Below are 24780 nucleotides of genomic sequence, written 5' to 3'. Positions count from 1 at the left end.
TAACATACTTCAATCTGGACTTGGATGAACAAAAAGAACCCAAATGTTTTCTTCATACCTACATTGAATGTTTTGGGAAATTGAACAGAATCGTGGTAATTTTTAATACCATACTTTAGAACCATTCAGTAAAATAAATTTGCAGATTGACAAGCCTGAATATACTACCTGAGCAGTTTATGTAATACTGTGATTGCATCATTTTTGGGAATGCATCAAAGAGCAAGTGTAATGTGGATGTTATTGTACATGCATACCTACAAAAAGTCACAGTGAAACAAATCAGTAGTTGAGCTGAATAAATGAAAACACATAAAAATAAAAAGATAACTATTAATATAGAAAGTTAAAAGTAGAAAGTATTTTTTTACATGTATACAGATTTTATGCATATTTGTCATAAATATTAAATTTAGTAAGATAAATATTTTAGACCTATTAATTAAAAATAAGATTTTTTCTTTTATACTGAATATGGTTTAGTCATATCGAGTAAATTAGAACATAATTGAAAATGTACTTATTTCAGTAACCCAATTCACTAAGTGAAGAGTAATATTTGCAGACTAATGTCTTCAAGCATTATTATATATCTATATATAATTTATTAGCTTATGTATATAGGCCAATAAAAACTTAGCTACGTATTTTTGCTAGGTTGTTTAATTAGTGAGTCATATACATGCACGTGGTAAATATATATTTAATTTTCTAAATTTAATATGAGTATAATTTATTTACTGACGGAAGTATTTTTGAAAAAGCTTTTATTTTGAAAGTAGATATTTCCGTCTTCAGTCTTGCCATGAGGAAGTAGCAGGAGAACGTTATCCAGAGCAAGTGTGCTGCAGCTATGGCTGGAAACAGGAACGTAAACATTATTGTCGTCGGCAGTGGGATAGCGGGGATCGCTGCGGCTCACAGGCTGGTTAATTCTGGGTTCTCTAATGTCCACATACTTGAAGCGACTGGAAGAAGTGGAGGACGAATTAAAACTGCCAGACTTGGTGAGTCTGATGGGCTCAGAGACAACTTTCTAACTGATCAACCACATCCTAGTTTTCACAGTGTCTGATCCTGACGATTCCTTTTAAATCAGATGAACATATTTCAGTAGGAAAATGTAAATGTCTTCACAACCGAGGCAGGTTAGGAGGCTTTGTCAAACTCTGGCAGCTGGAAGTAGCCTACCACGCAGAAATTTAAAACCACAGGTTGTTATCATTGGTACAAATATGCTTAGACTTTTAAAGGATCCGCTCAGGTTAAAAATTGAGATGTCGCGATATACTTTTTCATCAGTTGTTTTTTTATTAGAGGGGGAAGGTTTAATGACACGCAAGGTGCAATACATCGGGATCGATTCGGTTTCCCAAAACCAGTAGCACATAAGTTACCATGGCAATTTATGCTGTGCAGCTAGCCTGCTCCAGACCAGGCTAACAGCCAGGCTAAGTTAACCCTGGTGCCTTATCTGTTCGGTCCACGCTGATGTGACGTGTCATCTCAGTGATTCTTTTTGTTTGTTTATTTATTACTTTTTCTTTTATCATCCTGTGTTTGTCTTCTTTTTATCACCCTGCATTTAAGTCCCACTGATTCATCTTGGTATTCAGTCAAGTCCCTGTATTATCTTAACATGTCAGCCTGAGTCTATGCAATTATTAACCTTATCCATGAGGGCACTGCTGCTGCTGTTCAACTGTGTTTCTGAGCCCGACTGTTGATGTAAGTTTGACAGGAAAGTCTTTAATAAACAATTACATGTATGTGTTGAAGGGATAAATGGCTGACAAAGCAAAGGAGATGTAATCAAGTAAAGCCATATAAGTAGTAGAATACGCCCCCAAATGAAGGATGACAATTCACTAGTGTACTTTTGCAATACAACGTGTTAACTCAAAATACGTTTAGAACTTTAGTTTTGGCATATAGTTAAACAAATGCACAGATGTCACCCAATATTTAAAATATGTACTTATTTACGTCATAAACAGACCATGTCCCTCTATCAGATGTCCATAGAGGCAGGTAAAATGTGTCTTGTGTATAACAAGATACATTTCATCCCTGACAACTCGTCTTTTGATTGCTGTTAAGCTGCCTTTGCGCAACAGTTAAACAGGAAACTCTCCCTTCAAAATAAAAACATCGCAGGTCAAGCAAGAAATTAACCGCAGTTAAAACCAAATAAGGAAAATGCTGGAGAGCCCTAAATTATCAGAAATGTATAGTTTAGGCTAACTGGCGACCCGTGCAGAATGTACCCGGCCTCTCGCCTGTCGACAGCAGGAGATAGGCACCATCACCCCTCCTGACCCTAATGGGATAAGGGTGTGTGTCTGGTGGGGACAGTTTATGAGGATAGTTCAGGTTAGTTATGCATTCCAATTAATCCATGGTTGTTTCCTATTGTATCTGGAGTGTTTGCCTTCTTGAGTATAAAGTGCTTAAATCTTTCATAATCATCCCTCAGAAATGTTGCTTGTTTGGTGTGAGGTATGGCACACACATTTTATCCACAGCATCAGTAAAGCTGCGATCGACCTCATGGTCTCTTGAAGAAATTTGTGGTCACAGTCATAGTTTCACTAAACCCTGGTTTGGCTTTAGTGAAACATTTTCATCCCATGTTTAACACCGAACCCACTTGCATTGCTTAAATAAGAGGTGTGCCAGGCACACCTTTTGATTGAGTAATTAATTTTTCACTTAGTTGGCTATTATTTCAAAAATTGATTCATCGTTTCAGCTCTAGAAAAGACGTGTATGCAAATATTCTGTGCATTTGAATGTCTGAGTCAGATCTGAAAGAGAGCAACATGAAAGGGATTCAGATCCACCTGCTTCCTGTTTTTTTCTGTTTCTTCGTATTCCATACTGCTTATCTGTAAAACATGAAGATCGTTCCTAGATTTGATAAGCCATAACCTTTGCATTTACATTGCTGTGCTGTGCTTGGCACTGAAAAAGACACCAAAGGCTCTGTGCACTCCGGAACAATAAAATCTTATCTAAAGACCTTGTTATTACTTTGTGGAAGGAGGTCAAGAGTTTTAATCTAATCCTTAGAACTAGAAATACAGTGGTCTACCCAGATGAATTTACACAATAGCTGTGCAAACATTTCAGAAATGAAAAAGAGCATATAACTAATTAAAACATAATTAGTAAAATGTGTGCTAAAGCTTACTGTCATAGAGAAGAAAGTGTAGTTGAGGTATTATGTATAAAATTATGAGTAGACAGATTATATTTTCTGTTATGGAAAAACATAAATATTATGGCCAAAGCAAGCAACGATTTAGTACGATTTCCCTGATCAGTCTAATATTCAACACAAATTTAACTGGTATAACTTTTTTTGTTGAAGTACAGTTAATGGGAAGAAAAACGTTCCAGTTTTGCAATGATTGTTGATATGTGTCCCGTGTAGGTGATAAAATTATTGAGATTGGGGCAAACTGGATCCATGGACCCTCTGAGGAAAACCCAGTTTTTTGTCTGGCCCGTCATTATGGGCTCTTGGACCCAGCGGCTCTGACCCAAGAAAACCAGGCCTTCGACCTGGGAGGAGAAGCACCCTGGGTTACCAACATCTTCAGCAGTTCAGGTAGTCTGAGTCTCACACAGCTCACTTACTGGATCTATTATGTTAGTTTGAAAAATTAAACAAATCTATCTCTGAACCAAAAAACACTATCTGTTTTTCTTACTTTATGAAAGAGCAGATCAGTGATTATATACTGTGGCATGCCTGGAATTAACTGGAGAATTTAATATTTCTTTACTTTCTGTCATGTGTGCAGGTCGGAAGCTGAATGAGAAGGACATCTATCCAGCTCTGGAGATGTTTACCGTGCTGCTGAATGAAAGTACACAGTTTCAGAATCAGTTGGGAGAACCCTATGCCAGTGTGGGAGATTTTATACGCTCAGAGGTTTGTTTCTCACCAAAAACTGTTAGCTGTTCATCTATGAGATACAGTTTTCCGAGATAGGTTTCCAACCACCGTGACTGACTGCATTGTCTGAGATGACTCTTTTTTTCTTCTGTTGCTGTGTGGAGGTGAGACAACGATGTGTGGAAAAGTGGAAAGACATCGACTCAGCCACCAGATCCCTTCAGCTGTGTACGATCAGCGGCATGCTGAAAAGAGAATGCTGTGTAAATGGATCACATAGTTTAGATGAGGTTGGTCTGGGGGCCTTTGGTCAATACAAGACCTTTCCTGGATTGGACTGTACATTCCCAGGGTATGTACTCTGACTTTGTGTAGTTGTAGTGGAACAATCTCACATACAGTGCTGTCCACATTTGTTGGCCTATCTCTTAGAAATAATAATAATAATAATAAAAAAAACTGTAATTATTTCTGGAAGTAGCATAGTCTCACAGAAGATTTGTACAAAGTTCCCATGGTTTTTATAAGAGAAAAAAAGTCCACAGCATCACAAGTCCTTTAACTAATAGCAGAAAGGATGTGCTTCTCAACATTTGTTTTAAACCAAACCTACCCAAGTGTTTGGTCAGCACTGCTGGGCTTTCAGCAAAAGTTAGTTTAATAATTTATGCAATTTTATTGCTTAATAATCAGAAACATTCTGACTCAGGGCAGAATTTATACATTTTACTTTTATTTTTCTTCCTTTTTTGAATAGTGGCTATGAAGGTCTGATTGCACACTTGATGTCAGAGCTCCCTGATGATATAGTAAAGTACAATCGACCTGTGCGGAGTATCTACTGGAGCAACACCGAGAAACAAAACTCAGTAACGGTGCAGTGTGAGGACGGGGAAAGGTTCAACGCAGATCATGTTATCGTAACAGTGTCTTTAGGTAATTTCTCTCAAGCATATTAGTCCTATAAACATTTATTATTGTATTCTCTGCAGTCCCACCAGCTCAGTTTACCAATCGTAGCTGGAAATAAAACACTAAATATGCTAAAAAATGCCTTAAACTTCTGTTTTATTAGGATACTTAAAGAGACACCTTTCACGTCTGTTCCACCCTCCTCTACCTCTTCACAAGCTGCACTCCGTCCAGAGGCTCGGCTTTGGAACCAACAACAAAATATTTGCGGAGTTTGACGAGCCGTGGTGGGATGCTGACTGTGATGTCATTCAGCTGGTGTGGGAGGATGAGGTGAGACAAAAATCTGCAACAGTTGTCCTACAGACATTTCATTCTTCAGTGGAATTACATGTCAATTAAAACTTTAACTCATGACTTTATGTTCCATGTTTGTATTCTCTTCTGCTTTGCGTCAGGATGGGTTGGTGGATCAGGTCCCAGATGTGAAGAGCTCCTGGATAAAGAAGCTCTTCGGCTTCACTGTACTCAAACCCGCTGAAAGGTCTTCAGATACAAATAACTCTGACACTGTTCAGCTTGTGCTGAATTTCATGTTTGGTAATATATGCGTTTTCTTGCTATGTCCTTTAGGTATGGTCATCTTCTCTGTGGGTGGATCGCAGGGCATGAGTCTGAGTACATGGAGACACTGCCTGAGCCAGAGGTCATGGATGCTGTCACAAAACTTGTCCGCAGATTCACAGGTGAGTTTTGAAGAATAAAGAATGCCAAGAGGGATCTCATTTGAAACTGAGTTATTATATTTTAGCTCCTATTAGTGAGTCTTTTTTTATTCTTTCTATTGTGTGATGAAAAAGTCTTCCAAACATTTTCTGTGTAGCATTACGTTGATGCCGTTCTAGTAGAACCGCTCAGTCTTGTATCTCTATATACAGTTTCAGTTATCAGGACCCTTCAGTATGTTTGGATCTAATGTTTGTCTTCAGGGAATCCTTCCATCACTCCACGGAGGATCCTGCGCTCCCAATGGTTCCATGACCCCTGGACAAACGGGTCTTACAGCTACTTGGCAAAGGGCTGCTCACAACAGGATCTGGAGAACATGATGGAGCCTTTGCCACCCAGTGCATCGAAAGGCCGAGTATGTGCATGTAGATTGAAGACGTAGACAGTCACATATCATCTGACATATGCTCATTTGAAAAAGTAATTTGATACAAGGCTTTAGATTCAAGATTTCTAAAAGCTGGAGGAAAAAATATCTGCACTTAGTGATTTTTTTTAAATCATATCCATTAAATCCTGTCCATTCACCTTTTTTGAAGATTCACTAAGAAAAGCTTCACCAATGTTGAAATATGTCCAATAAATAATGATCATTTCTATTTAAAAATTGGCAAAAGGACCTGAGAAAGAGGAAGAAGCAGAAATGAAAACAAAGTATTGTTTGGCCTGTTCAACATTCAGGCCTTTATTGATCAGAGTTGGCTCTTAAGGAGAGATTTGCATAAATCAAAATGTTATCAAATGACGCAATGTTTCACAGAGGACAGAATTAAAACATCTCAAGAACAGTCCAGGATACTGATGAGTTGATATGCAGGCAAACATTACCTTAACTTATTATTATCATGTTAATAAAGTGATGTAAGATGTCAAGTTCATGCCTGTGCTCTTCTCCACCTAATCAAGTGTTTTTTTATTATGTTCTCACAGATCGAATCTTTACAGTTTTTTAGCTAGACTGTATAATTTTATTTTTGAGTCTTTTTTCTAACTTTTAAAATTCTTTCTAGCCCCTGCAGGTGTTGTTCGCTGGAGAAGCCACTCATCTCTACTACTTTTCCACCGTCCATGGAGCGCTTCTCAGTGGCTGGAGAGAAGCTGAGAGACTCATCTCCCACTTCTCCTCCAATAATTCCTCCAGGCGCCGAATGTCAAAGCTTTAAAAGAGCCACTCATTTGCTAAAATAAAAAGATTTTGCAAACGGATGCAATTTAAGGTTTACTTCTATAAAAAATATTATACATAAATTACAAATCATGGTGTTTTATAGATAATTTAGACTCTAAGTCATTTAAAATTGATTACTTAAAATTTGGAAAAGCTCTAGTGAGCTAATGATTTGTGGAGTAGAAGATGTATTAATCCAGAGCTTTAAAGATGCCACTTACATACAGGTGCATCTCAGTAAATTTTAATATTATTGAAAAGTTAATGTTTTTCTGTAACGCAGTTCACAAAGTGAAACACAATATATTGCTTAATTGCCTACCAGCTAATATTTTCAAGTAGTTGTGAGGATTTTCCATTTAATGAAAGGGCAACATTTGAGATTCTAATAATTAATTGGACCCATAAAAACATCTTTTATACACAAATGTGGGTTTTATGAAAAATGTGTCTACTATCTGCTTAAAGGTTATTTTTAAAACGTTTTAGTCTGAGAAATGAGCCTCATGGGAACACCTATTCCAATTAAATAAATGTTTCTGTACACTTATAGCCATATGGACCTTTTTGTACATTTTGAATAGCAATAGTACATGTGCCATATTAATTATGAACTACTTTTTAAAAAATGCATATTAATTTCTAAATAATTTTCTTGTCACTGTCTGTAACAATCAAATTGCTATTTATGGATTAATTAACTGTGAATACATTTTACATTTGTCATTATTTTATGTGAAGTATTGTATGGCTTAAAAGCTGAAGTTGCCAAATCCGTACTGTAAAAAATGTTTGATTATCTCTCACTTGTATTGTCATTATTATTAAAATTTGTGTGATTTATTTGGCATATCAGTAATCTTACCCTTCCACAAGAAAATATAAATTTCTAACATATCTGACCTGTCCATATTCATTTTTTCTTTATTCTTTAAACTCTGCCTTTTTTTGAGCATACAACATCTTTATTCACAGTGATCCCCAGGGGAAAGATCTCATTTGACGTTTGTTGATTGTGTTTTTGTTTTGTTTCGTTGTTTTGAAAAGGCATAAGTGGCGAAATCTCCTGACGTTTGTTTAACGTAGGTAAACAAATAATCTTTAGATCATAAATGTATCCTATTCTGCCTTCTTTTTCCGCTCAAGAAGTTCCGTTGTTGTCAGCCTGCAGAGGGCGGTATTGCGTCATTGAAGCGCTGCGGAACGTTGTCGTATGGAAAATATTCGAGTCGGTATGTAAACAGTGTAACACATTGGACATTGGGGGTGTTTTAATTAGTAGACACATTTACGTACAAGTGGCTAGTTTAGGCTACGTATGTTAGCTTAGACTATCTGGTTTGTGGAGATGAAACTCTGCCAGACTCTCAGAAATGTCGACAGATTCAGGACAGTGTTTGACTTTGGAGGCCGGGATGTGGCTCACTGGTTCCCAGGACACATGGCGAAAGGTGACATCCTCTTCTATAGTTATCTCCAGGCTCATACAAATAGCATGGTAGTTGTTTAAATTTCCTTACATTAAATATTATTTGTTTATTTTTACTTCATTATTATTATTTTTTGCTATTTGTTGTAAAACGGTGTGCTGGTTGCAGGGTTGAAGCAGATGAAAGCCAACCTCAAGAACGTTGACTGCATCCTAGAAATCCATGATGCCAGAATATCCTTTAAAACATCTCATTGTGAATTAGGCTTTTGCTTTGATTTAAATAAGTCCACATTGTGACTGTGCCATTAGAGATATTGTGCCATACATGCTCCAGTTTTTGTATGATTGAGTGAACAGAGCTCTATAAAATGCTCAAAGCTTGGGATATTGTTTCATAACCTAACCTTGGGTTGAACATTGAGGGATTCATCGAGCTTTGGATTATAGTGATTGCATTTCATGCACACGTTTGCCAATATTTGTTAATTCCTGAGTCAAAGCTGACAATTTGTGATATACCTCTGGATCTCCACTTTGTGCAAATGTTTTTTTTATTTCTTTTTATATTCTGTCAGTGGGAAACAAAAGGAAATGTAGCCATGCTTTATAGGTTTACTTTTGTTTGTACTATTTTTCTTAATCATGACCAAATCCCCTTGTCTGGAAGAAACCCCATATTTCAGGACTCATTGAATGTAAGGCCACATCTCCTTGTTCTGAACAAGATGGACCTTGCTGATCTATCCAATAAGCAGGTAAAAGGACTTTACCTTACCTTTTATATAGAAAAATACACTTTTAAACAATTATCAAGATCTCTAACAAGATCTTTATTTTGTCTTCACATTCAAACTGCAGAAAATCTTGAAGAAACTAGAAAATGATGGGGTGAAGAATGTTCTCTTTACGGACTGTTTAAAGCAAAGAGATGACAACGTCAAAAAGGTAAAGACTAACTTCACTGTAAACAAGTAGCTTATTGAAGTTAATTAAATGCCATTAGTGCAATTCTTCCTCTCTTATTTTTCTGTAGTTGGTGCCAGTGGTGATGGAATTGATTAAGACCAGTGACCGTTTTAACAGAGAGGAGGTTGGCACACTCCATTGACACATGTTTTCATTTGGGTTTCAATTTATTTGTTGAAGTGGTCCCTCAGTAGACCAAATTCAATTGTGAATCGATGGCACAACTTAATGATGTCGGTGAGAACTCTCTCACCAACCTGAGTGAGCTTGAGCTATTTTACAAAGAAGAGTGCTTAAGGTGTAGGAGGCTGACTGCAAACTCACAAATTGAGATATATATTTTTTCTTGAACAAGGCTTTGAAAACATTTGTTTCCGTCCACTTCACAATTGTACACTACTTTGTGATGATTACTCAAGTGCAAGATAAGTTTTTATTTCAGGCAAAATGTGGGAAAGTTTGAGAGGTATGAATACTTATGCAAGACACAAAAAACTCTGAATCTGTTTTTCTCTATTGATAAGTTCATGATATTGTAAAATCACTTCTCACAGAATGTATAGATAAATGCAAATCTAAGCAGTAACAGCATGAGTTCATAAATTTTACATTATATCAACATAGTTTGACAATAGTGTATGTAATTTTGATTGTTTTTTTCAGTTACTAACCATTTAAGTGATCTTTCACTCTTCATGCAATGATTTCAGAATAGAGATTACTGTATCATGGTGATCGGAGTGCCCAACGTGGGGAAGTCGTCACTTATTAATGCAATGAGAAGAACAAATGTTAAAAAAGGTAAGAATAATAATTAATAGCTTGTGAAATTAAATCATATCTCTCAGTTATTTTGGCTTCTTAGCAGTGGCTAAGAAATTATGCGAATTTCAGGCCGTGCATCGCGAGTGGGTGCAGAGCCAGGGATAACTAAAGCCGTCCTGACTAAAATACAGGTGTGAGTGGAAAACGTGTTTCATTCTGTGACTTTATTGTCTTTGTGCACTGATAGCCGTGCAATTTTTAAACAAGTCCTAGTTCTCAGGTTTCTGAGAGACCGTTAATGTACCTGCTGGACACACCCGGCGTGTTACCCCCTAAGATCGAGAGCGTGGAGACGGGCATGAAGTTGGCTTTATGTGGTGAGTCGAACACAGTTCAGATTTAGGTCCAACATTTGTTATTCTAAACAAATGTTTTATCTGCGACCTCAGGAACTATCCTGGACCATTTGGTGGGGGAAGATGTTATTGCAGACTACCTGCTCTTTTCTTTGAACCGACTCAGGAGGTTTGGGTATGAATTTGATTTGCTCGAGCGTTGTCTTTAAGTCATGCCTGTCGTATTCTTCACTGTTTGGTTGTGTGTATGCAGATATGTAGAGAAGTATGACCTCCAAGAGCCAAGTGACGACATCCAGCACGTCCTCAAACGTATTGCTGTGAAACTCGGAAAGACTCAGCGAGTCAAAGCCATCACTGGAATAGGTGAGGAATTGCAAGTCTTACACTTTCACACGGCACATCCAGTTGTTATTAATATAATATATTCACTTGTGGAAGTTGTTTGCTTTTATGCTGAGTCTAATATTGAGATAATGTTGTTGTCTGCACAGTAAAGATGAAACCATGGCCAACAGCTTTCTAACTAAGATGATAAAATCTACTGATCAGCACCAATAGAGTACAAAGCTAACATGTGAAAGCCTGAAGTCTTTTACGTCCATAACAGTTCTTATATTATTTGTAATGTTTTTCTGTGCTTTAAGAGTTTTTATGAAAATTTTGAGTGCACTTATTCTCACATTCGGAAATTATTCCAAAATCAACAGTGTCACACCTGTTAGTGCTGTGAATATGTTTGGCAACCACATTTTCCCAACAGGACAGAACTTGTTTATCAACATTTAAAAAAGGTTCAGGGAGACAGAGCGATGGATCCTTTCTCTTTGGAGAGTCTCTCTACCCGGCCCGGAGTCTCTGTAGCTTCTGTTCCCCTTAAGATGCTGATGGACTTAATGATGACCCGTTTTTCTGTTTTCTGCCATCTGCCAGATTTCCCTTTGCAGTGGTTCATTATGCCATTCCACAGCATTAAGGATGTGAAACAGGCCCACAGCATCACAGATTCTCCACTGTGCTTAACAGTGGCCCTGTTGTACGTTTCCACATAGTTGTTCCTTGTTTTATAGTAAACAATGAGTATTTAGTTCTAACAAAGCTTAGTATTAGATTCATCTGACCAAGACAAATGGTACCAATTAAAGTCCCAGTATTGTTGCTACATTTAAACTAAAAAATAAACAGTTTTTTACATTAATTTCCCACTAAACGACTTTACAGAGTGATGTTATGCTACTTTCCTTACACTTTTACATTAAAATGTTAAGAAAAACAACATACAATGGCTAGGGCTTCAACTTGTCACTTCATTCAACAGAAATACTACTATTTGATGTCTTTTTAGAAAATGTATTTGGTTTTTTCTGTCTGCTTTAGGAAACATCACTGTCACCATCCCAAACTACACGGCAGCAGCTTACAATTTCATCAGAGCATTCAGAAAAGGAGAACTGGGACAAGTACTCTTGGACTGACCTGACACATTTTTAGATTTATTCACCTCTTAAATGTCAACAAAAGAGGACTGCTTATGTCTCCTTTGATGTTTTGTAGAGATCAACCTCCACATACTATTTGTGAATAAAAGTATTTAACTGATATATCCTGGAAAGTTCACTATAAGACAGAAGGCAGGAGGTTAATATGGTTAAAACAGTTTATTTATTAGCAGAGAGACAGTGATTACAAACCATTTATTTAATATGCACACAAGAGTTGCAGAGTGTAATTGAGTGCACTTATAGCTATGGAACAGTCTGTTGCTCCTGAGAGAGACCCTTTGGGAGGATGAACACAAGAAGGAAACAAGAGAAAGGAGTAAATATAAAGAGCGAGACTTGTTGATGTTTGTGACAGATCTCAAAACCCAAGATGCTATAAAAGAACATGGAAGAAGGAAATTGGAGAAAATGCTTATCTAGGACATAAGATAATAAGAAGATGAACCAAAACATTGTGGGGAAATTATGTTTTTTCAGGAAATCAATAAATATTAAAAGTTCGATCTGTACGCAAGGACAAGATCAGCAGCTTTAATTTCAGACAGAATTATGTCGGTTCCAACTTGATCTCGGTCTGCTGTTCATGTGCCAACAATTTTTGGATCAAAGTCTGTTTAAACGACCCATAAATCTGTTGGTGAGGTGTCGAGAGCTTTGCAATAAAAATTTACATTTGTAAAAATATCGGCAGTATAGTTACAACTGTATGAAAACAGTTGCATTTGGCTCTTTGTGTTTTTCAGACATAACATTTTGCATGGTGCATATGTTTTTAAGGTAAATAGTGAGAGGGAATACAATGCTGGTAATGTTGTGTCCACTAGTATAAAATCACTGTAAATACATACAGCACAATGATGAATTCGTGACAGTCCTTCTAATCTGGGCTTAAGATCAGGAATTTATCCTAAAATGATGGAAGTGTATCTACTGTATAAAGTCCAGCGCCAGTCCATACTTTGCGGAAAATGTTGCGATAATAACATTGACGACATTAGAGAGAAAGGATCCATTCTGAGACGAGCTCGACATTAATGCGTCAAAGTAATTGGTCCTGTTGTAGTAATCCAGCTCCTCCTCCGAGCTGTCCGTGTTGCTGCGGCGGTAGGCGGACGCGTACCATTTGTCCGCCGATAGGGCCACCGCGGCTCCGGCCGCTGCAGCGCTCGCCACCCTCACCGGGGACGTCCGGCCAGCGACCCTGAACCGAGAGCGCGTTCCGCCGTAGGCTCCGCCTCCCCGGTAGGTCCCCGCCGTGGAGCTGCGCGCGGGGGATCCGCGAGAGGAGCCCCGAGAGCCTCCGCGACCTCCTTTGCAGAGCGCAGGCTCCCACAGGAAAGCGGAGAGCAGCAGGCAGGTCCAGCACGTCGCAACCAGCTGCTTCGTTCCAGACATCTATGCAAGAAGACGAAATATGGCCCACAGGAGTGATATAACCGAACATTGTTTGTTTTATGTTGTGTGGTGCAGATGAAAAACACCTCCAGCCCATCGTGATATTTGCGCTGCACTGAGCTCAGGGTGGATCAGTGATGATGAGATCTGAGGTGTTGTGATGTGCTCAGTGCTGCTGAACATGTTCTCAGCAAAGACTGATGTCCATGTTGCACAACATGCTCGTAAGGGAATTATATGAAATGGAATAAAACATTTATTCATTTCGAACACCAAAATTGTCGATGCATGGAGTAGAAGACCTTCCAGTGGGCAATTATGGATAAAACACTATCTCTGATAATAGGCCCTCATTTCAAAGGCATGTCTGCGTTTTAGTATATAAATGTGTAACTACAATTAAGTGGGCAAATAAAGTTGGAGAATAAACGTTTGTTGATAATTAAATGCAATAAGGGGAACAGAGGCATTTCATTGCATTGTTACATTGTTACTATTCATTTGCATATGATGCTCAGCCCGCCTCGTTAATTAGCCTAGATAATGCTCTGCTGCCTGAACGATTCACGTTTAAAAATGATGCCGCCTCACTCAGGGGGATTTTGCATAAACAACATATAAATTCATGCTCACCTTATCGCTGTTATCCTTGCTGATGTGGCCCACGGAGGAAGATCCAGCGGATTGTCTCTGATGGAGGGGCGCGCTTGCCCAGACGATGCCGAGAACGCGCGGCGCGCTCTTAAAGGCGCATCAGATTATTAAAAAGAAAGAAATGTTTTATCTGTTCCTTTCATTTATTAATTTTATATCCAGTTGTTTATTTCTTTATTATTTAGTTCATAGTTATTTTCATTTTTATTTTTTTGAAGCTAATTTTTTTTTTTAAATCATGCTCTGGAGACATCGATGTTCCACTGCACTATTCACAAACTGCACCAGCTCCTCCACTGTGTTGATACACTAAGACGAGTCTTAAAACATTCCCAAGCTTCTTTTATAGCTCCACTCATCTGGAAAATACCTTCTAAAACTGCAAAGGTGCTGAAACATTGTTTACAGATGCCTTTGATGTAGAATTATGGGAACACCCCAATTTTTTATTCATGTAAAACACTTTGAATTGACCTAAAAAGCGCCAATAAAACTGTCTTGTCTTCTAATGTCTAATTTGAGTGTCTTAATTTATCCTGAGCTATTGACTTAAGCTGGAGACACACGGTCACATTTTCCAACTTCTCTTCACATATACAATATTTGCAATCATAACCTCTACGTTTTTTTTTTCATGTAAGATGGTTATTATTATTATTATTATTATTATTATATTATTATTATTATTATTATTATTATTATTATTATTATTATTATGTACAGTGTGATTAGATAACTTTATTATTATTATTTTAGCTAATAATTACATATAATGAAAGTAAATTTATCTATTTCATGCTTGATGTTTGAATGTATAGTTAACATCACAATGAAAACCATTTTCTAAGTGAGGTGAAGAATTTCATAAATGAATAACTTGCATGTCTTTCCAGAGACACTAGATGGCGGTGAAGCCTTTTTGTTCTTTTAGCCTGCCGCCACAAAAAAAAAAGCACCAAAGAAGAAATTGGAAGAGGAAGGTCCCACTAACCAGCCTGCATCAAAGTTCTTCGTGTCGCTGCTGTCATGGCCTTTTTGTGCAGAAACGCGGCTTTGCTCCTGAAGTCCTCCAGAGCAGCGCCGGCCCTGCTGTCCGCCAGCCGCCTCTGCAGCTCAGGTGTGTGGTCAGAGAGCAGCCGCGGGTCCGCGGGGCGAACAAACATTTGGTTGCAATAATGCAATGTCAAGATATCTGGATGCTGTCCAAGTGTGCAGCAGATAAACGGATCTTTAACCTTGCCGCTGCATTTTATGACATTTATTTATAAAGGGACGAGGTTATCTGAGCTTGTAAAGTATATTTTTAGAACTTTGATGTTGCTGCTGCAACTGTCAGTAGATCACTTAGATTCTTGTTGTTTTGTTTGTTCTTTACATTAAAACATGAATGCACTGATTTAAACCAAGATTTTGTTCACTTTTAAGAAAAAAAAACACATTTTCAAATGTTGACTTGATCATATGCTCCTCTTTTATTTTTCCAAACTTACTAAAAGGTAGCGCAGACCCTGCAACTTTTTGTTCTGATTTTCTGAATACATCTAACTTGTCAAATGTGAGCTATAAGAGCTGCTGGCTTGCTCCAGATAAGATTTCTTCAAACATTTGTTTTATTGGATTTTTCTTGCTTTTGTTTTCTAATTCTAATACATTTTATCTGAGGGTGACTTTCTGATCTGTGCACCAACTGGTTGCATTACACAATAAAACAAATGACTATCCACCAGAGTTTGATGAATGTTCTAATTCAGTTTCTTAATTATTTTAATTTGACCTTTTCTCCTTGGTGGATGGACTGACTAAACAATTCAAGCATCAGTGTACTTACAGAAAAAGAATGAGTGGCTTCCAACATATACATGAAAGTGCCAGTTAACTCTGCAAAGTGTGCATCGTGATCGTAAAGGTAGTTTCTTCTTCATGCAGGTGGTCAGTACGAGTATATTTTGGTGGAAAAGCGAGGTGACAAGAACAATGTAGGCTTCATTCAGCTGAACCGACCAAAGGCTCTCAACGCTCTCTGTGACGGTCTCATGAAGGAGCTGCAGCAGGCGCTGGACGCCTTTGAAGCTGACAAAGACGTTGGAGCTGTCGTCATCACTGGCAGCGAGAGAGCCTTTGCTGGTATGGCATCACATGTTGTTATATCGGCAGGTTGTTTGGATTATTTAAGTGATTGTTTTACTGGTGAACTCTGCTGTTGTGTTTTTTCAGCTGGAGCAGATATTAAAGAGATGCAGAATCGAACTTTTCAGGAATGTTATAGTGGGAACTTTCTGGCTCACTGGAACAGAGTGTCCACAGTGAGGAAACCTGTAATCGCAGCTGTTAATGGATTTGCTGTAAGTATCACAAAGCTTTTTATTTTCTCTCTCTTTTTTAAAAAAATCTTTCTCCAGAAGAATCTAGCACATGAAATCCAACCAAATGAAAAAAACAGAAACTTAACATTTTAAAACAAACAAACACCTTTTAATGCTGCTTAGCCATGAGGCCTTAACTGTCATGAAATCCTTGTATAATGGAGAAGCTCACTACCTTGGGTAGATCCAAATCACACATTAACCTGTTGGTGCAACACTTGTCAGTGGAAAAGCACCTTTAGAAGTCTTCTTCACACTTATGGAGTGCAACATTATTTTATCTACATATCACATTTCTGTTATTGTTCTATGTATAACGGCACACTCCTGCTGTTGAATATACCTTAAAACCAGCAGACATGCATTCATACCTTGTTAAATTAACATGTTTCCAAGAAAACTGCACACGTACAGCCTGATTGTTTTCCTTGTTCTGATTCTGTTGCAGCTGGGTGGAGGCTGTGAGCTAGCCATGATGTGTGACATCATCTACGCTGGAGAGAAGGCGCAGTTTGGCCAACCAGAGATCCTGCTGGGGACCATCCCAGGTAAAGACTTCTTTCTGTCCTACGTCGATCTTACAGAGCTGTTGCTTTGACTCTACATGACTGTTTTACCTGCAGGGGCGGGAGGCACCCAGCGTCTGACTCGTGCTGTTGGCAAATCCCTGGCAATGGAGATGGTACTGACAGGAGACAGGATTAATGCTCAGGAGGCCAAACAGTCAGGTAATGGCAACAGTAAATAGTAACTTTATGAAAAAGATGCAATGATCAGGCTTTACTTGATCTACATCGGTTTCTGGTTTTATTTGGCATCAAATCTGTCTATTCACTTTTACCCAGGGACTAAAACACACCAGCTTAAACTTGAGAAAAAGAGTACAACATTACTGAAGGACTCATCCAAGTTAGGATCTGAACTCCCTTTGTAGAAAATTATAACTACAGCTCTACACAAGAGTAGAATACAAGGTTGAAGACCAGACACACATTTAAGCCAGACTGAAGTATGTCAAGGACAGACTGGAAAAATATTCTGCTTACTGGAAGCAAGCTTTGGCTCAGAATAGAAGAAACTAGAGCTCTTTTGTCATAGAGACATTCCTTATATTTGAAGAAAAAATAGGAAGGCCTTACACCCACTGTGAAATTTGGCTTAAGTGTGTTTGGATGTGTAAAAACTGTCAAGTTATACATCCTTCAGTGGTAGTAAAAAAAAAAAAAACTGGCTTCTCTGACTTGAATCTGTCTGAATATCAATGCAAGAACCTGAAGACAAAGAGTCATGCCAGAGGAACATCAGATGTGAAGGAGCTTTGTAGTATTTTTTTTGTCTGTTTGTTTGTTTTTGTGGAATGAATTTAGCTATGTGAGTAAAGTAAAACAATGCAAACATCAAAAATTACCTTCGGTAGTTTGAACAACCTCTGCAGAAAAGATCTTCTGATCTCTGTTCATTTATGTGAATGTCCGTGGTTATAATTCACTAGCGTGTGAATATATAGAGAGTATATAAAAGAAAAAAGCATCTTGGCTTTTTGGATATAAATTCAAGCATTAAATCCAACAGTTAAATAAAGGATTACAAGATTATCTCTATTTAGGCATCAAATTATGCACCTCTAAACTTTACCTGATGATCATCTGAACATGCCGCAGAGACATGTACAATTAAAACGACATGTACAATTAAAACAACAGAAAAAATAGTTTTTGCTTCACTAGAGTTTAATTAAAATGTGTTTTTGTGTTCCTTCTAGAAAAGTGATCAAGAAAAATAAAAAAGACAATTCTTTCTCTTAATTTGGGTGTTTATTCTATTCTATAAAATTGGATTACCTTTAAAATAGAAGCATATATAGAGAGCAATTGTAATTATATAGAAGCTAAATCAGCTATTGTAACTTCTGATTATTTAATAATTTGTTTATTAATCTGAATGACCCACAGAAAGCCATATGTGATGCAATGTATCTTATCAGACGTGCAATGAAGCACATTCTGTCGTTCATTTTTTTGTGTTTTCAGGTTTAGTGAGTAAAATTTATCCTGCGGACCAGCTCATATCTGAGGCTGTTAAATGTGGGGAGAAAATTGCTGCCAATTCCAAACTGGTCAGTGCCATGGCTAAAGAAGCTGTGAATGCAGGTATATGCAGAATTTATTTATTACCAATGAAAGTCTGAATCATCAACTTTGTTTAACTTGGTCATTTGTTAAACTGCAGCTTATGAACTGACTTTGGCTGAAGGAAATCGCTTGGAAAAGCGTTTGTTCCATGCTACCTTTGCAACGGTAAGTAGAAAAGCCTGTTTGGTGATCCACTGCTAGCGATTACTCTTAACAGCTGATCATTGATGTTTAAATCCGATTTTATCTGCAGGATGACCGTAAGGAAGGCATGACAGCATTTGTGGAGAAAAGAAAAGCCAATTTCCAGGACCAGTAACTAAAAAGTTCAAAGAAGATTGTTGGGTTTTGGAAATGAGTTGATCACTCCCCTCACTGGTAATTCATTGTGTAACACAGAGATCCGGATTGAAAACCAGCTGAAAATTATAAACAGTGAAGTGAACCGTGTCCCATCATAGCCTGCTGGGGCCAAGAGCTAACAAAGTGCTGTTTTGAATCAGGAGACTTGACTGTGGTGGTGATTTGAAAACTGATATGTAGTCTGTGTGTACAGGAAGGATGAACCTCGATGAATAATTTCTACTAATTCTGCCTTTTCATTTTTCAACTGTTTGTAGCAGTTTATTGTGTGTGCATTTTTCAAATAAAGCTATATAACAATTTTTGACACTAAATTTTGTGTGGGGATTCTTGAAACTTAAGATGTTAAGGTGGTGTTCCATAGTTTTCATTAGTATGACCTTAGCTGTGTTGGAAAAGTAGCATGTGATTTTTGCATTGTCTACTCTAGACCACGAGGTGGAGCTGTTTAAAGGCTTTACGTGGAAGCTAAATGGGAATTGTGAATTTTATTTCTCTGCTTAGAAAAGCACTTTGTTTTGGTCAGGGATGTTCAAAGTCAATCCTGAAGGACCAGTGTCCTGCATGTTTTAGTTCTCTGTGGTTCACACACCTGAATCAAATGATGGTCCATTAGCAGGTCTCTGCAGAGCTTAGACATGCTCACAAGGTTGTTACCAGGGTGTTGAGCCACAGAGAGGAATAAAACCTGCAGGATACATTTTGGACATCCCTGATTTAGGTCACAACTTATGAAAGCAGCGTCATAAACAACGAGTGAATTTGTATTAGATTTGTTGCTGTACAACGGACTGGCGACTTGTCCAGGGTGGATCGCAATAAGCACCAAGCCATCCCATAATCTCAAAACATAAACAGGAGTAGACAACCTGATAATATATTCTTTTCCCTTGTGTTTTTCCATCACAGCTGATTATGTCCAACATCCAAACAATGGACAGAATATTCAAACATAGTATTAAATGCTTAGTGGGAAGAAAACATGGGAAAAAATTGTCATATTAAAATGTTTTTTTGAGAAACTGTCCATTAGGTTTTTATTAGCTGGAAGCCATTGGCATCAAAAATAATCAGAAATAAACATTTAACAATATGCCTGAGTTTCACTTTTTGAATTGAATTACTGAAATAAAGTAACTGACAATCTACTCAGATACGTTTGAATAACATACACATTGTTGTAAATAAAAAAGCTCCATTGCGCTGTAAATGCAGAACCACTGATCTTCAAAGAGAACCACCAGAACCAATTTGGTTAAAGTGTGCTTTCTGCTGCTGCTCCAATCATCAGGAGGTATCTTTTCTTTCTCTGATCTTCACACGGCAGAACTTCAAATCTTCACAAGGCAATAGCGTAATTTTTTTTTTTTTTTATTGTTATTATTCAATATTCCCCTGGATCTTGCTTACTTGTCAGCACCTCTAACAAAACATTTAAAAGGAAGAGAGAAAAAAAACTTGTCTTCTCACTCTGCAGGAAAGCACAAAAGAACACTGAGAGGAGCAGAAAAGGAGCTCCTCTTTGAGGCTGCCGAAAGGTCAAAATAATAAATGTAGACTTAAATGAGGCTCTCCGTGCACACAAAGGGGGCAAAACGTTGCAATTTGGCAGCGCAAACCCTCATAGCGTGATAAACTCATTTAAAGAAGCCGAAATAAAGCGAGAACAGCATGGGTCTGTAGAAGGAGAAGAGGCTTTCAGATTTGGCAGACAGGCCTGACTCCTGCAAGGTTCTTTTTTTTCTGCTCAGCAGCCTCAAATCACTTCCCCCAAAGTCACTTTTATTTCCCCAAAATAACACAGCAGCTGTGAGATTTAGTCGCATTGCTGGCTCTATTTGAGCTTCTATGGACACGAATAGGTCAGTGTTCAAACTACAAGCCATAGTGAAAAATACACAATTATTTTTCCAAAAGAAGGTTCAGTCTGTTGATTTGCTTTGCTGCAAAAAGACCACAAAATAGAAGAGATATAGCTATTCATGAAACATCTGAACATATAAAAAAACATTAGAAATGTGCATATTTTTGTTATCTATATTTTTCAGTTCAACTGAGAAAAACTGAATCATGAATGAACAACCATTGTAGTTACTACTTCACAACATTGCAGCTTAAATTATTTGAGGCAAAAACTTTTATATATTTTAATTGGATTTATGTGAAAGTAGTTCTCATTAGTTCTGAACCATAGTATAAGCAAATGTTGCAACTGTCTCAGGAAAACCTGAGTTGGCTCAGGACTTGTTAACAAATGCAACAGTAATAAACACACTTAGAAAAACCTTTGTGTGAAATTTGCTAACAGTTTCATTTAAGGCTACTTTAGATTTTTTCCTGCTCCTGTTGGACCTGGAAAAAGATCCATACTTGGTTTTTGTGTTTTCATGAGCATGTAATGTTATTTTTCCTTGGCTATTTGTGAGCTCGGCATTTAAATATAATCTTAAACTGCATATTTTTAGAAAAATAAATTCTGTTTTTCACTAATTCAGTGTGTGAGATGTTTTATAGAAATAAAATAATATTTTGTTTTAAAAACTTTTAAAAACTAAACATCCTTCTGCTGACTAAAGAGGCTCCAGACAAAAAAAAAAAAAAAAAAAAAATATATATATATATATATATATATATATATATATATATATATTTGCTTGTAGTTCATTTTCTGGCCAGTAGGTGCTGCAAAGCTAAACAAAACGGAAGTGGATATAGGGAAATCCTCTCGGTTCGCCTCGATTTCTGCTCCTGTGAATTCTGAGCTGTTCGGCTTGCAGGATGGTGGTTCTGAAGGGGATCCCCTCTATTTTATCACCCGAGCTGCTGTATGCGCTGGCCAAAATGGGCCATGGGGATGAACTGGGTATGATCCACAGCTCTACTGGTGTCATTCATGTCCTGCGGTGGTTGCAGCCTGTGGTGTTTGAACTGTAAAAGGTCAGAAAGCTCATTTGTGTCAGCAGTGAAACTAATTTCATGTTTTATCATCCTCAGTCCTTGCAGATGCAAATTTTCCTGCCTCTTCTATTTGTGCCTGTGGTCCAAAAGAGATCAGAGCTGATGGTATGGTGAAATGAAAACATTGGACCAGACAGAGCGTGTTACTACACTGTTGTTTTGACTTTGACTCATTCTGGTTACAGGTCTGGGAATCCCACAACTTTTAGAGGCGATTTTAACGCTGTTGCCCTTGGACACCTACGTGGACAGACCGGTACAGGGCCCACACATGCATGTGAAAATCAGAGTTTTATATATATATATATATATATATATATATATATATATATATATATATATATATATATATATATATATATATATATATAATTTTTTTCCCCAAAGAAGTCACATATATAAGTGGTAAAGTTTTTTCCACCTTTAATTACTTTTTTTTTAAGTCTTAAAATTTTGTTGAATTACATAGAAACATTTGACATTGTGACATTTTTTGGTGGTATTTTCTCTACGATTTAGAGGGACTTTTTGAATTAAACTCATTTTGGAATAAGGCTGAAACATATCAAATGCAGAAATAGCGAAGAGAGCAGATGTATCTTCAAGAGTATCACATGTTAAATTTGTTGCCGACAGGCAGCAGTCATGGATCTGGTAGACAGTGACAAACAGAGACGTTTATCTGTCCCGGTGTGGGACACTTACATACTGCTCCTCTGCCAGGCAGGCTCACAGGTACGACACTAATTACGTACGGGCTGAACCTAAAACAAAATAAGTTTTTACTGATTGTTGTTCACATGCAGGGCTCTCTGGAGAAAATGGAAAGATTTAATTTCTACGAACGAGCTAAAAGGGCCTACGCTGTCGTGGCGACAGGGTGCGTATTTTTCTGCTTTGACTTAAATGTGGCGGTGGGTGTCCAAGTGCAGTCCAGAAAATCTGGTGTCCTGCTTGTTTTAGATTTGTTCAATTCTTCAAAGTCTTCACTGTGTTTTTTATTAAAAATAATGATTTTTTTCTGAAACTGTAAAATACATCTTAAACAAACATGAACATTCGAAATAAATTTTGTGGGAAAACTCAGGGACTCCATTTTTTCTCTTCCCATTCGTACTTACTTCTTTAATTATTTCATTATTTCAGATTTTGACCTTCAACTCCAAATACACCCAATTTTTTATTTTTTTTATAATTGTTTTGTATGTTTCTGTGTTTTGTTTTGCTCAGGGAAACTGCTCTTTATGGAAACTTAATATTGAAGAAGGGAGTCATTCCTGCTGAGATGCTGCAGTGAAGGAAACATAGTTTTGCCAGAGATTCCAATTTTTTTTTTTCAGTAATATGAGACAAATTTAATAAATTACTGTTTAAATAAAAAGATATATATATATATATACATGGTTATTTTGGGTTGAGTTTTTATTCAAAGCTCAAAAAACATCATACTTTATTGTTCTGCAATTAATATGAAAAATATGTTTTAATTGCCCTCATGTGCAGCACATATGACCCTATTTCTCCTCTGCGCCTTCACTCCTTGCCTTCATCAAATAAAACCTGAAGTCTCTCATGAATGCATAGAACGCTTCTATCAACATGAAATGTAAAGTAGATAGCAATTGATTCATGCATGTAAAGCAGTTTAATAGAATCAAATTATACATTTGCATCTCTTATGTTAAACAAATGCTAAGCCTGGATCACTGGTGGTAGAGTCCATCCAGATCTTCCTCTGGCTCGGTGTACTTCCTCTGAGAGGGAATGTCGACAGGAGCCTCAGCTACCATTTGTTGAAGGACTGGCTTGTCAAACCTTTTATGGTAAAGCTCATCGAGATCTTCCTCTGGCTCAGTGTACTTTCTTTGAGAGGGAATGTCAACAGGAGCAGCAGCTTCAGCCACATCTCGTTGAAGGGCGGGTAAGAGGGGCTCTTTGTGGTAAACGTCATCCATGTCTTCCTCAGGCTGCAGGTAAACTACCTGGTCCATCTGTGCAGGCGAATGCTGATCATCTTCCTTCTCTTCAGCTTTGTATCCAAACTCTCTGATGTGAGCTTGGAGCTCGACTGTTGAAGGATGATAAATCATATCCAGATCTTCCTCAGGCTTCAGGTAGTGTTTCTCCTGTCCGCTGGCCTTCATGCTGTTCCAGATCCTCATACTAGGGTCGACCTCATACTCGATCCTGTCCATGTCCTCTGGAGGCTCCACCTCTGCTCCCCAGGACAGCTTCCCTTTGTCATCAATGAGCCTGTAATAAGGAACATGCAGTGTCAGCCTTCATCTGAAGAGGCCACTGTGCTTTGTGCTTTTGGTTGAAGATGCCAACTTACACAACCCTTTGCTCCAAGTGTTTGTCTGAAGGTTTATTCTGAAGAGGAGAGCAAGTATTAAACATCTATCACCAAAGCAAAAAGCTTTTAACGTTTGCATGATTCAATCTGAACCTAAACAGTACGTTCACATACCCAGGGCTTTGCACTGACGCTTAGCATCAGCAAAACGCTGACTATGATGGAAACCCTGCGTGTGAAAAGACTGTCGATTAATTCAAATTTCAGTATAGTTCAAGTAAAAGCCAGGAATATTTTCAAGAGATTTGTAACATACTTACCGAATCATGGTGTCTGCTTCCGCTGTCAGCTATGCAATGAGGAATACTCCCTGCGTTCACCTGCTGTGGAAAAAAAAAACGAGCAAAGTCCCACCAATAAAACCTGCTGTGTTTGCTTGACCTTTGTATTATGTTTAACTCAGTGAGGGCATTTGTGAGTAATTCATCATTGTTCATCTGGTCTCTGTCATGCACCTAAAACAGCTTTTAACAACAGTAATGAAAACCACTGATCAGTTTCAAGCTTTGTATTGTTATTTTTTCCATCCAGAATAGCAATAATGCATGTCTGCAGTATTTTATCTTATAAAAGACATGATGTATTATGACTAGGCTTCCTTATCAGGAGAATTGTGATGACAGCTCATTTTATATCAGCTAGTTTTATTATGCACACATGTACAAATAATAAATATGTCCTCATCACTGCTCATGACCTTTGAGTCCAATATATATTGTTTCGTAGGAATACTAAAAACATTATGGATCACCTTGATCATCCTAT

The 24780-nt window shown here is 37.7% G+C and overlaps 6 protein-coding genes across 8 annotated transcripts; 4 read left to right on the top strand and 2 right to left on the bottom strand.

Moving 5' to 3' along the window:
• Positions 1 to 787: 787 nt before the first annotated feature.
• On the top strand, positions 788 to 7670 carry LOC129360064 (peroxisomal N(1)-acetyl-spermine/spermidine oxidase-like). Its single transcript, XM_055030140.1, has 10 exons — positions 788 to 1007; positions 3437 to 3613; positions 3810 to 3940; positions 4069 to 4256; positions 4662 to 4840; positions 4980 to 5149; positions 5275 to 5360; positions 5450 to 5562; positions 5806 to 5960; positions 6616 to 7670. The coding sequence occupies exons 1-10, from the start codon at positions 854 to 856 to the stop codon at positions 6766 to 6768; spliced, it is 1506 nt and encodes a 501-aa protein (XP_054886115.1). The 5' UTR covers positions 788 to 853; the 3' UTR covers positions 6769 to 7670.
• A 337-nt stretch (positions 7671 to 8007) lies between these two features.
• On the top strand, positions 8008 to 11893 carry mtg1 (mitochondrial ribosome-associated GTPase 1). Of its 2 annotated transcripts, none has more exons than XM_055030178.1 (11): positions 8008 to 8224; positions 8372 to 8438; positions 8858 to 8960; positions 9064 to 9150; positions 9239 to 9295; positions 9882 to 9972; positions 10066 to 10127; positions 10217 to 10313; positions 10386 to 10467; positions 10546 to 10658; positions 11670 to 11893. In XM_055030178.1, exons 1-11 carry the CDS (start codon positions 8122 to 8124, stop codon positions 11765 to 11767), a joined length of 960 nt encoding a protein of 319 aa, XP_054886153.1. In that variant the 5' UTR covers positions 8008 to 8121; the 3' UTR covers positions 11768 to 11893. The 2 variants fall into 2 exon arrangements, with proteins under 2 accessions (XP_054886153.1, XP_054886154.1); XM_055030179.1 differs by having other exon boundaries at positions 8170 to 8271.
• A 38-nt stretch (positions 11894 to 11931) lies between these two features.
• On the bottom strand, positions 11932 to 13991 carry sprn (shadow of prion protein). Its single transcript, XM_055030196.1, has 2 exons — positions 13823 to 13991; positions 11932 to 13189 (listed from the first exon to the last, which is right to left on the bottom strand). Exon 2 carries the CDS (start codon positions 13187 to 13189, stop codon positions 12722 to 12724), a length of 468 nt encoding a protein of 155 aa, XP_054886171.1. The 5' UTR covers positions 13823 to 13991; the 3' UTR covers positions 11932 to 12721.
• An 814-nt stretch (positions 13992 to 14805) lies between these two features.
• Positions 14806 to 19015, top strand: echs1 (enoyl CoA hydratase, short chain, 1, mitochondrial). The gene is made up of 8 exons (XM_055030182.1): positions 14806 to 14960; positions 15770 to 15967; positions 16058 to 16185; positions 16655 to 16754; positions 16830 to 16934; positions 18237 to 18356; positions 18436 to 18503; positions 18592 to 19015. The coding sequence occupies exons 1-8, from the start codon at positions 14870 to 14872 to the stop codon at positions 18655 to 18657; spliced, it is 876 nt and encodes a 291-aa protein (XP_054886157.1). The 5' UTR covers positions 14806 to 14869; the 3' UTR covers positions 18658 to 19015.
• Positions 19016 to 21412: 2397 nt separating this feature from the next.
• On the top strand, positions 21413 to 23038 carry fuom (fucose mutarotase). Of its 2 annotated transcripts, XM_055030197.1 has the most exons (6): positions 21413 to 21564; positions 21696 to 21764; positions 21845 to 21915; positions 22296 to 22394; positions 22466 to 22539; positions 22890 to 23038. In XM_055030197.1, the coding sequence occupies exons 1-6, from the start codon at positions 21480 to 21482 to the stop codon at positions 22954 to 22956; spliced, it is 465 nt and encodes a 154-aa protein (XP_054886172.1). In that variant the 5' UTR covers positions 21413 to 21479; the 3' UTR covers positions 22957 to 23038. The 2 variants fall into 2 exon arrangements, with proteins under 2 accessions (XP_054886172.1, XP_054886173.1); XM_055030198.1 differs by lacking the exons at positions 22296 to 22394; positions 22890 to 23038 and having other exon boundaries at positions 22466 to 22850.
• A 247-nt stretch (positions 23039 to 23285) lies between these two features.
• Positions 23286 to 24373, bottom strand: si:ch211-217g15.3 (uncharacterized protein LOC368914 homolog). The gene is made up of 4 exons (XM_055030191.1): positions 24276 to 24373; positions 24130 to 24184; positions 23995 to 24032; positions 23286 to 23912 (listed from the first exon to the last, which is right to left on the bottom strand). The coding sequence occupies exons 1-4, from the start codon at positions 24281 to 24283 to the stop codon at positions 23363 to 23365; spliced, it is 651 nt and encodes a 216-aa protein (XP_054886166.1). The 5' UTR covers positions 24284 to 24373; the 3' UTR covers positions 23286 to 23362.
• Positions 24374 to 24780: the final 407 nt, after the last annotated feature.

Source organism: Poeciliopsis prolifica, unplaced genomic scaffold, assembly GCF_027474105.1.
Source record: "Poeciliopsis prolifica strain line A6 unplaced genomic scaffold, Auburn_PproV2 SCAFFOLD005, whole genome shotgun sequence".
NCBI lineage: Eukaryota > Metazoa > Chordata > Actinopteri > Cyprinodontiformes > Poeciliidae > Poeciliopsis > Poeciliopsis prolifica.
Note: the sequence above shows the minus strand (reverse complement) of the source record. Positions and strands in the feature narration are given on the sequence as shown.

Excerpts from the sequence above, each read along its gene's own strand:
- fuom (XM_055030197.1), top strand. The coding sequence starts at position 21,480 with ATGGTGGTTCTGAAGGGGATCCCCTCTATTTTATCACCCGAGCTGCTG. Across the intron at positions 22,395-22,465 it reads TCTGCCAGGCAGGCTCACAG|GGCTCTCTGGAGAAAATGGA; the intron begins GTACGACACTAA and ends GTTCACATGCAG. Across the intron at positions 22,540-22,889 it reads TACGCTGTCGTGGCGACAGG|GGAAACTGCTCTTTATGGAA; the intron begins GTGCGTATTTTT and ends TGTTTTGCTCAG.
- sprn (XM_055030196.1), bottom strand. The coding sequence starts at position 13,189 with ATGTCTGGAACGAAGCAGCTGGTTGCGACGTGCTGGACCTGCCTGCTG.
- si:ch211-217g15.3 (XM_055030191.1), bottom strand. Across the intron at positions 24,033-24,129 it reads GCGTCAGTGCAAAGCCCTGG|AATAAACCTTCAGACAAACA; the intron begins GTATGTGAACGT and ends TCTCCTCTTCAG. Across the intron at positions 23,913-23,994 it reads CACTTGGAGCAAAGGGTTGT|GCTCATTGATGACAAAGGGA; the intron begins GTAAGTTGGCAT and ends TCCTTATTACAG.
- mtg1 (XM_055030178.1), top strand. The coding sequence starts at position 8,122 with ATGAAACTCTGCCAGACTCTCAGAAATGTCGACAGATTCAGGACAGTG. Across the intron at positions 8,961-9,063 it reads CTGATCTATCCAATAAGCAG|AAAATCTTGAAGAAACTAGA; the intron begins GTAAAAGGACTT and ends TTCAAACTGCAG. Across the intron at positions 9,151-9,238 it reads GAGATGACAACGTCAAAAAG|TTGGTGCCAGTGGTGATGGA; the intron begins GTAAAGACTAAC and ends ATTTTTCTGTAG.
- echs1 (XM_055030182.1), top strand. The coding sequence starts at position 14,870 with ATGGCCTTTTTGTGCAGAAACGCGGCTTTGCTCCTGAAGTCCTCCAGA. Across the intron at positions 14,961-15,769 it reads CAGCCGCCTCTGCAGCTCAG|GTGGTCAGTACGAGTATATT; the intron begins GTGTGTGGTCAG and ends TTCTTCATGCAG. Across the intron at positions 18,357-18,435 it reads TAAAGAAGCTGTGAATGCAG|CTTATGAACTGACTTTGGCT; the intron begins GTATATGCAGAA and ends GTTAAACTGCAG.
- LOC129360064 (XM_055030140.1), top strand. The coding sequence starts at position 854 with ATGGCTGGAAACAGGAACGTAAACATTATTGTCGTCGGCAGTGGGATA. Across the intron at positions 3,614-3,809 it reads CAACATCTTCAGCAGTTCAG|GTCGGAAGCTGAATGAGAAG; the intron begins GTAGTCTGAGTC and ends TCATGTGTGCAG. Across the intron at positions 3,941-4,068 it reads GAGATTTTATACGCTCAGAG|GTGAGACAACGATGTGTGGA; the intron begins GTTTGTTTCTCA and ends TGCTGTGTGGAG.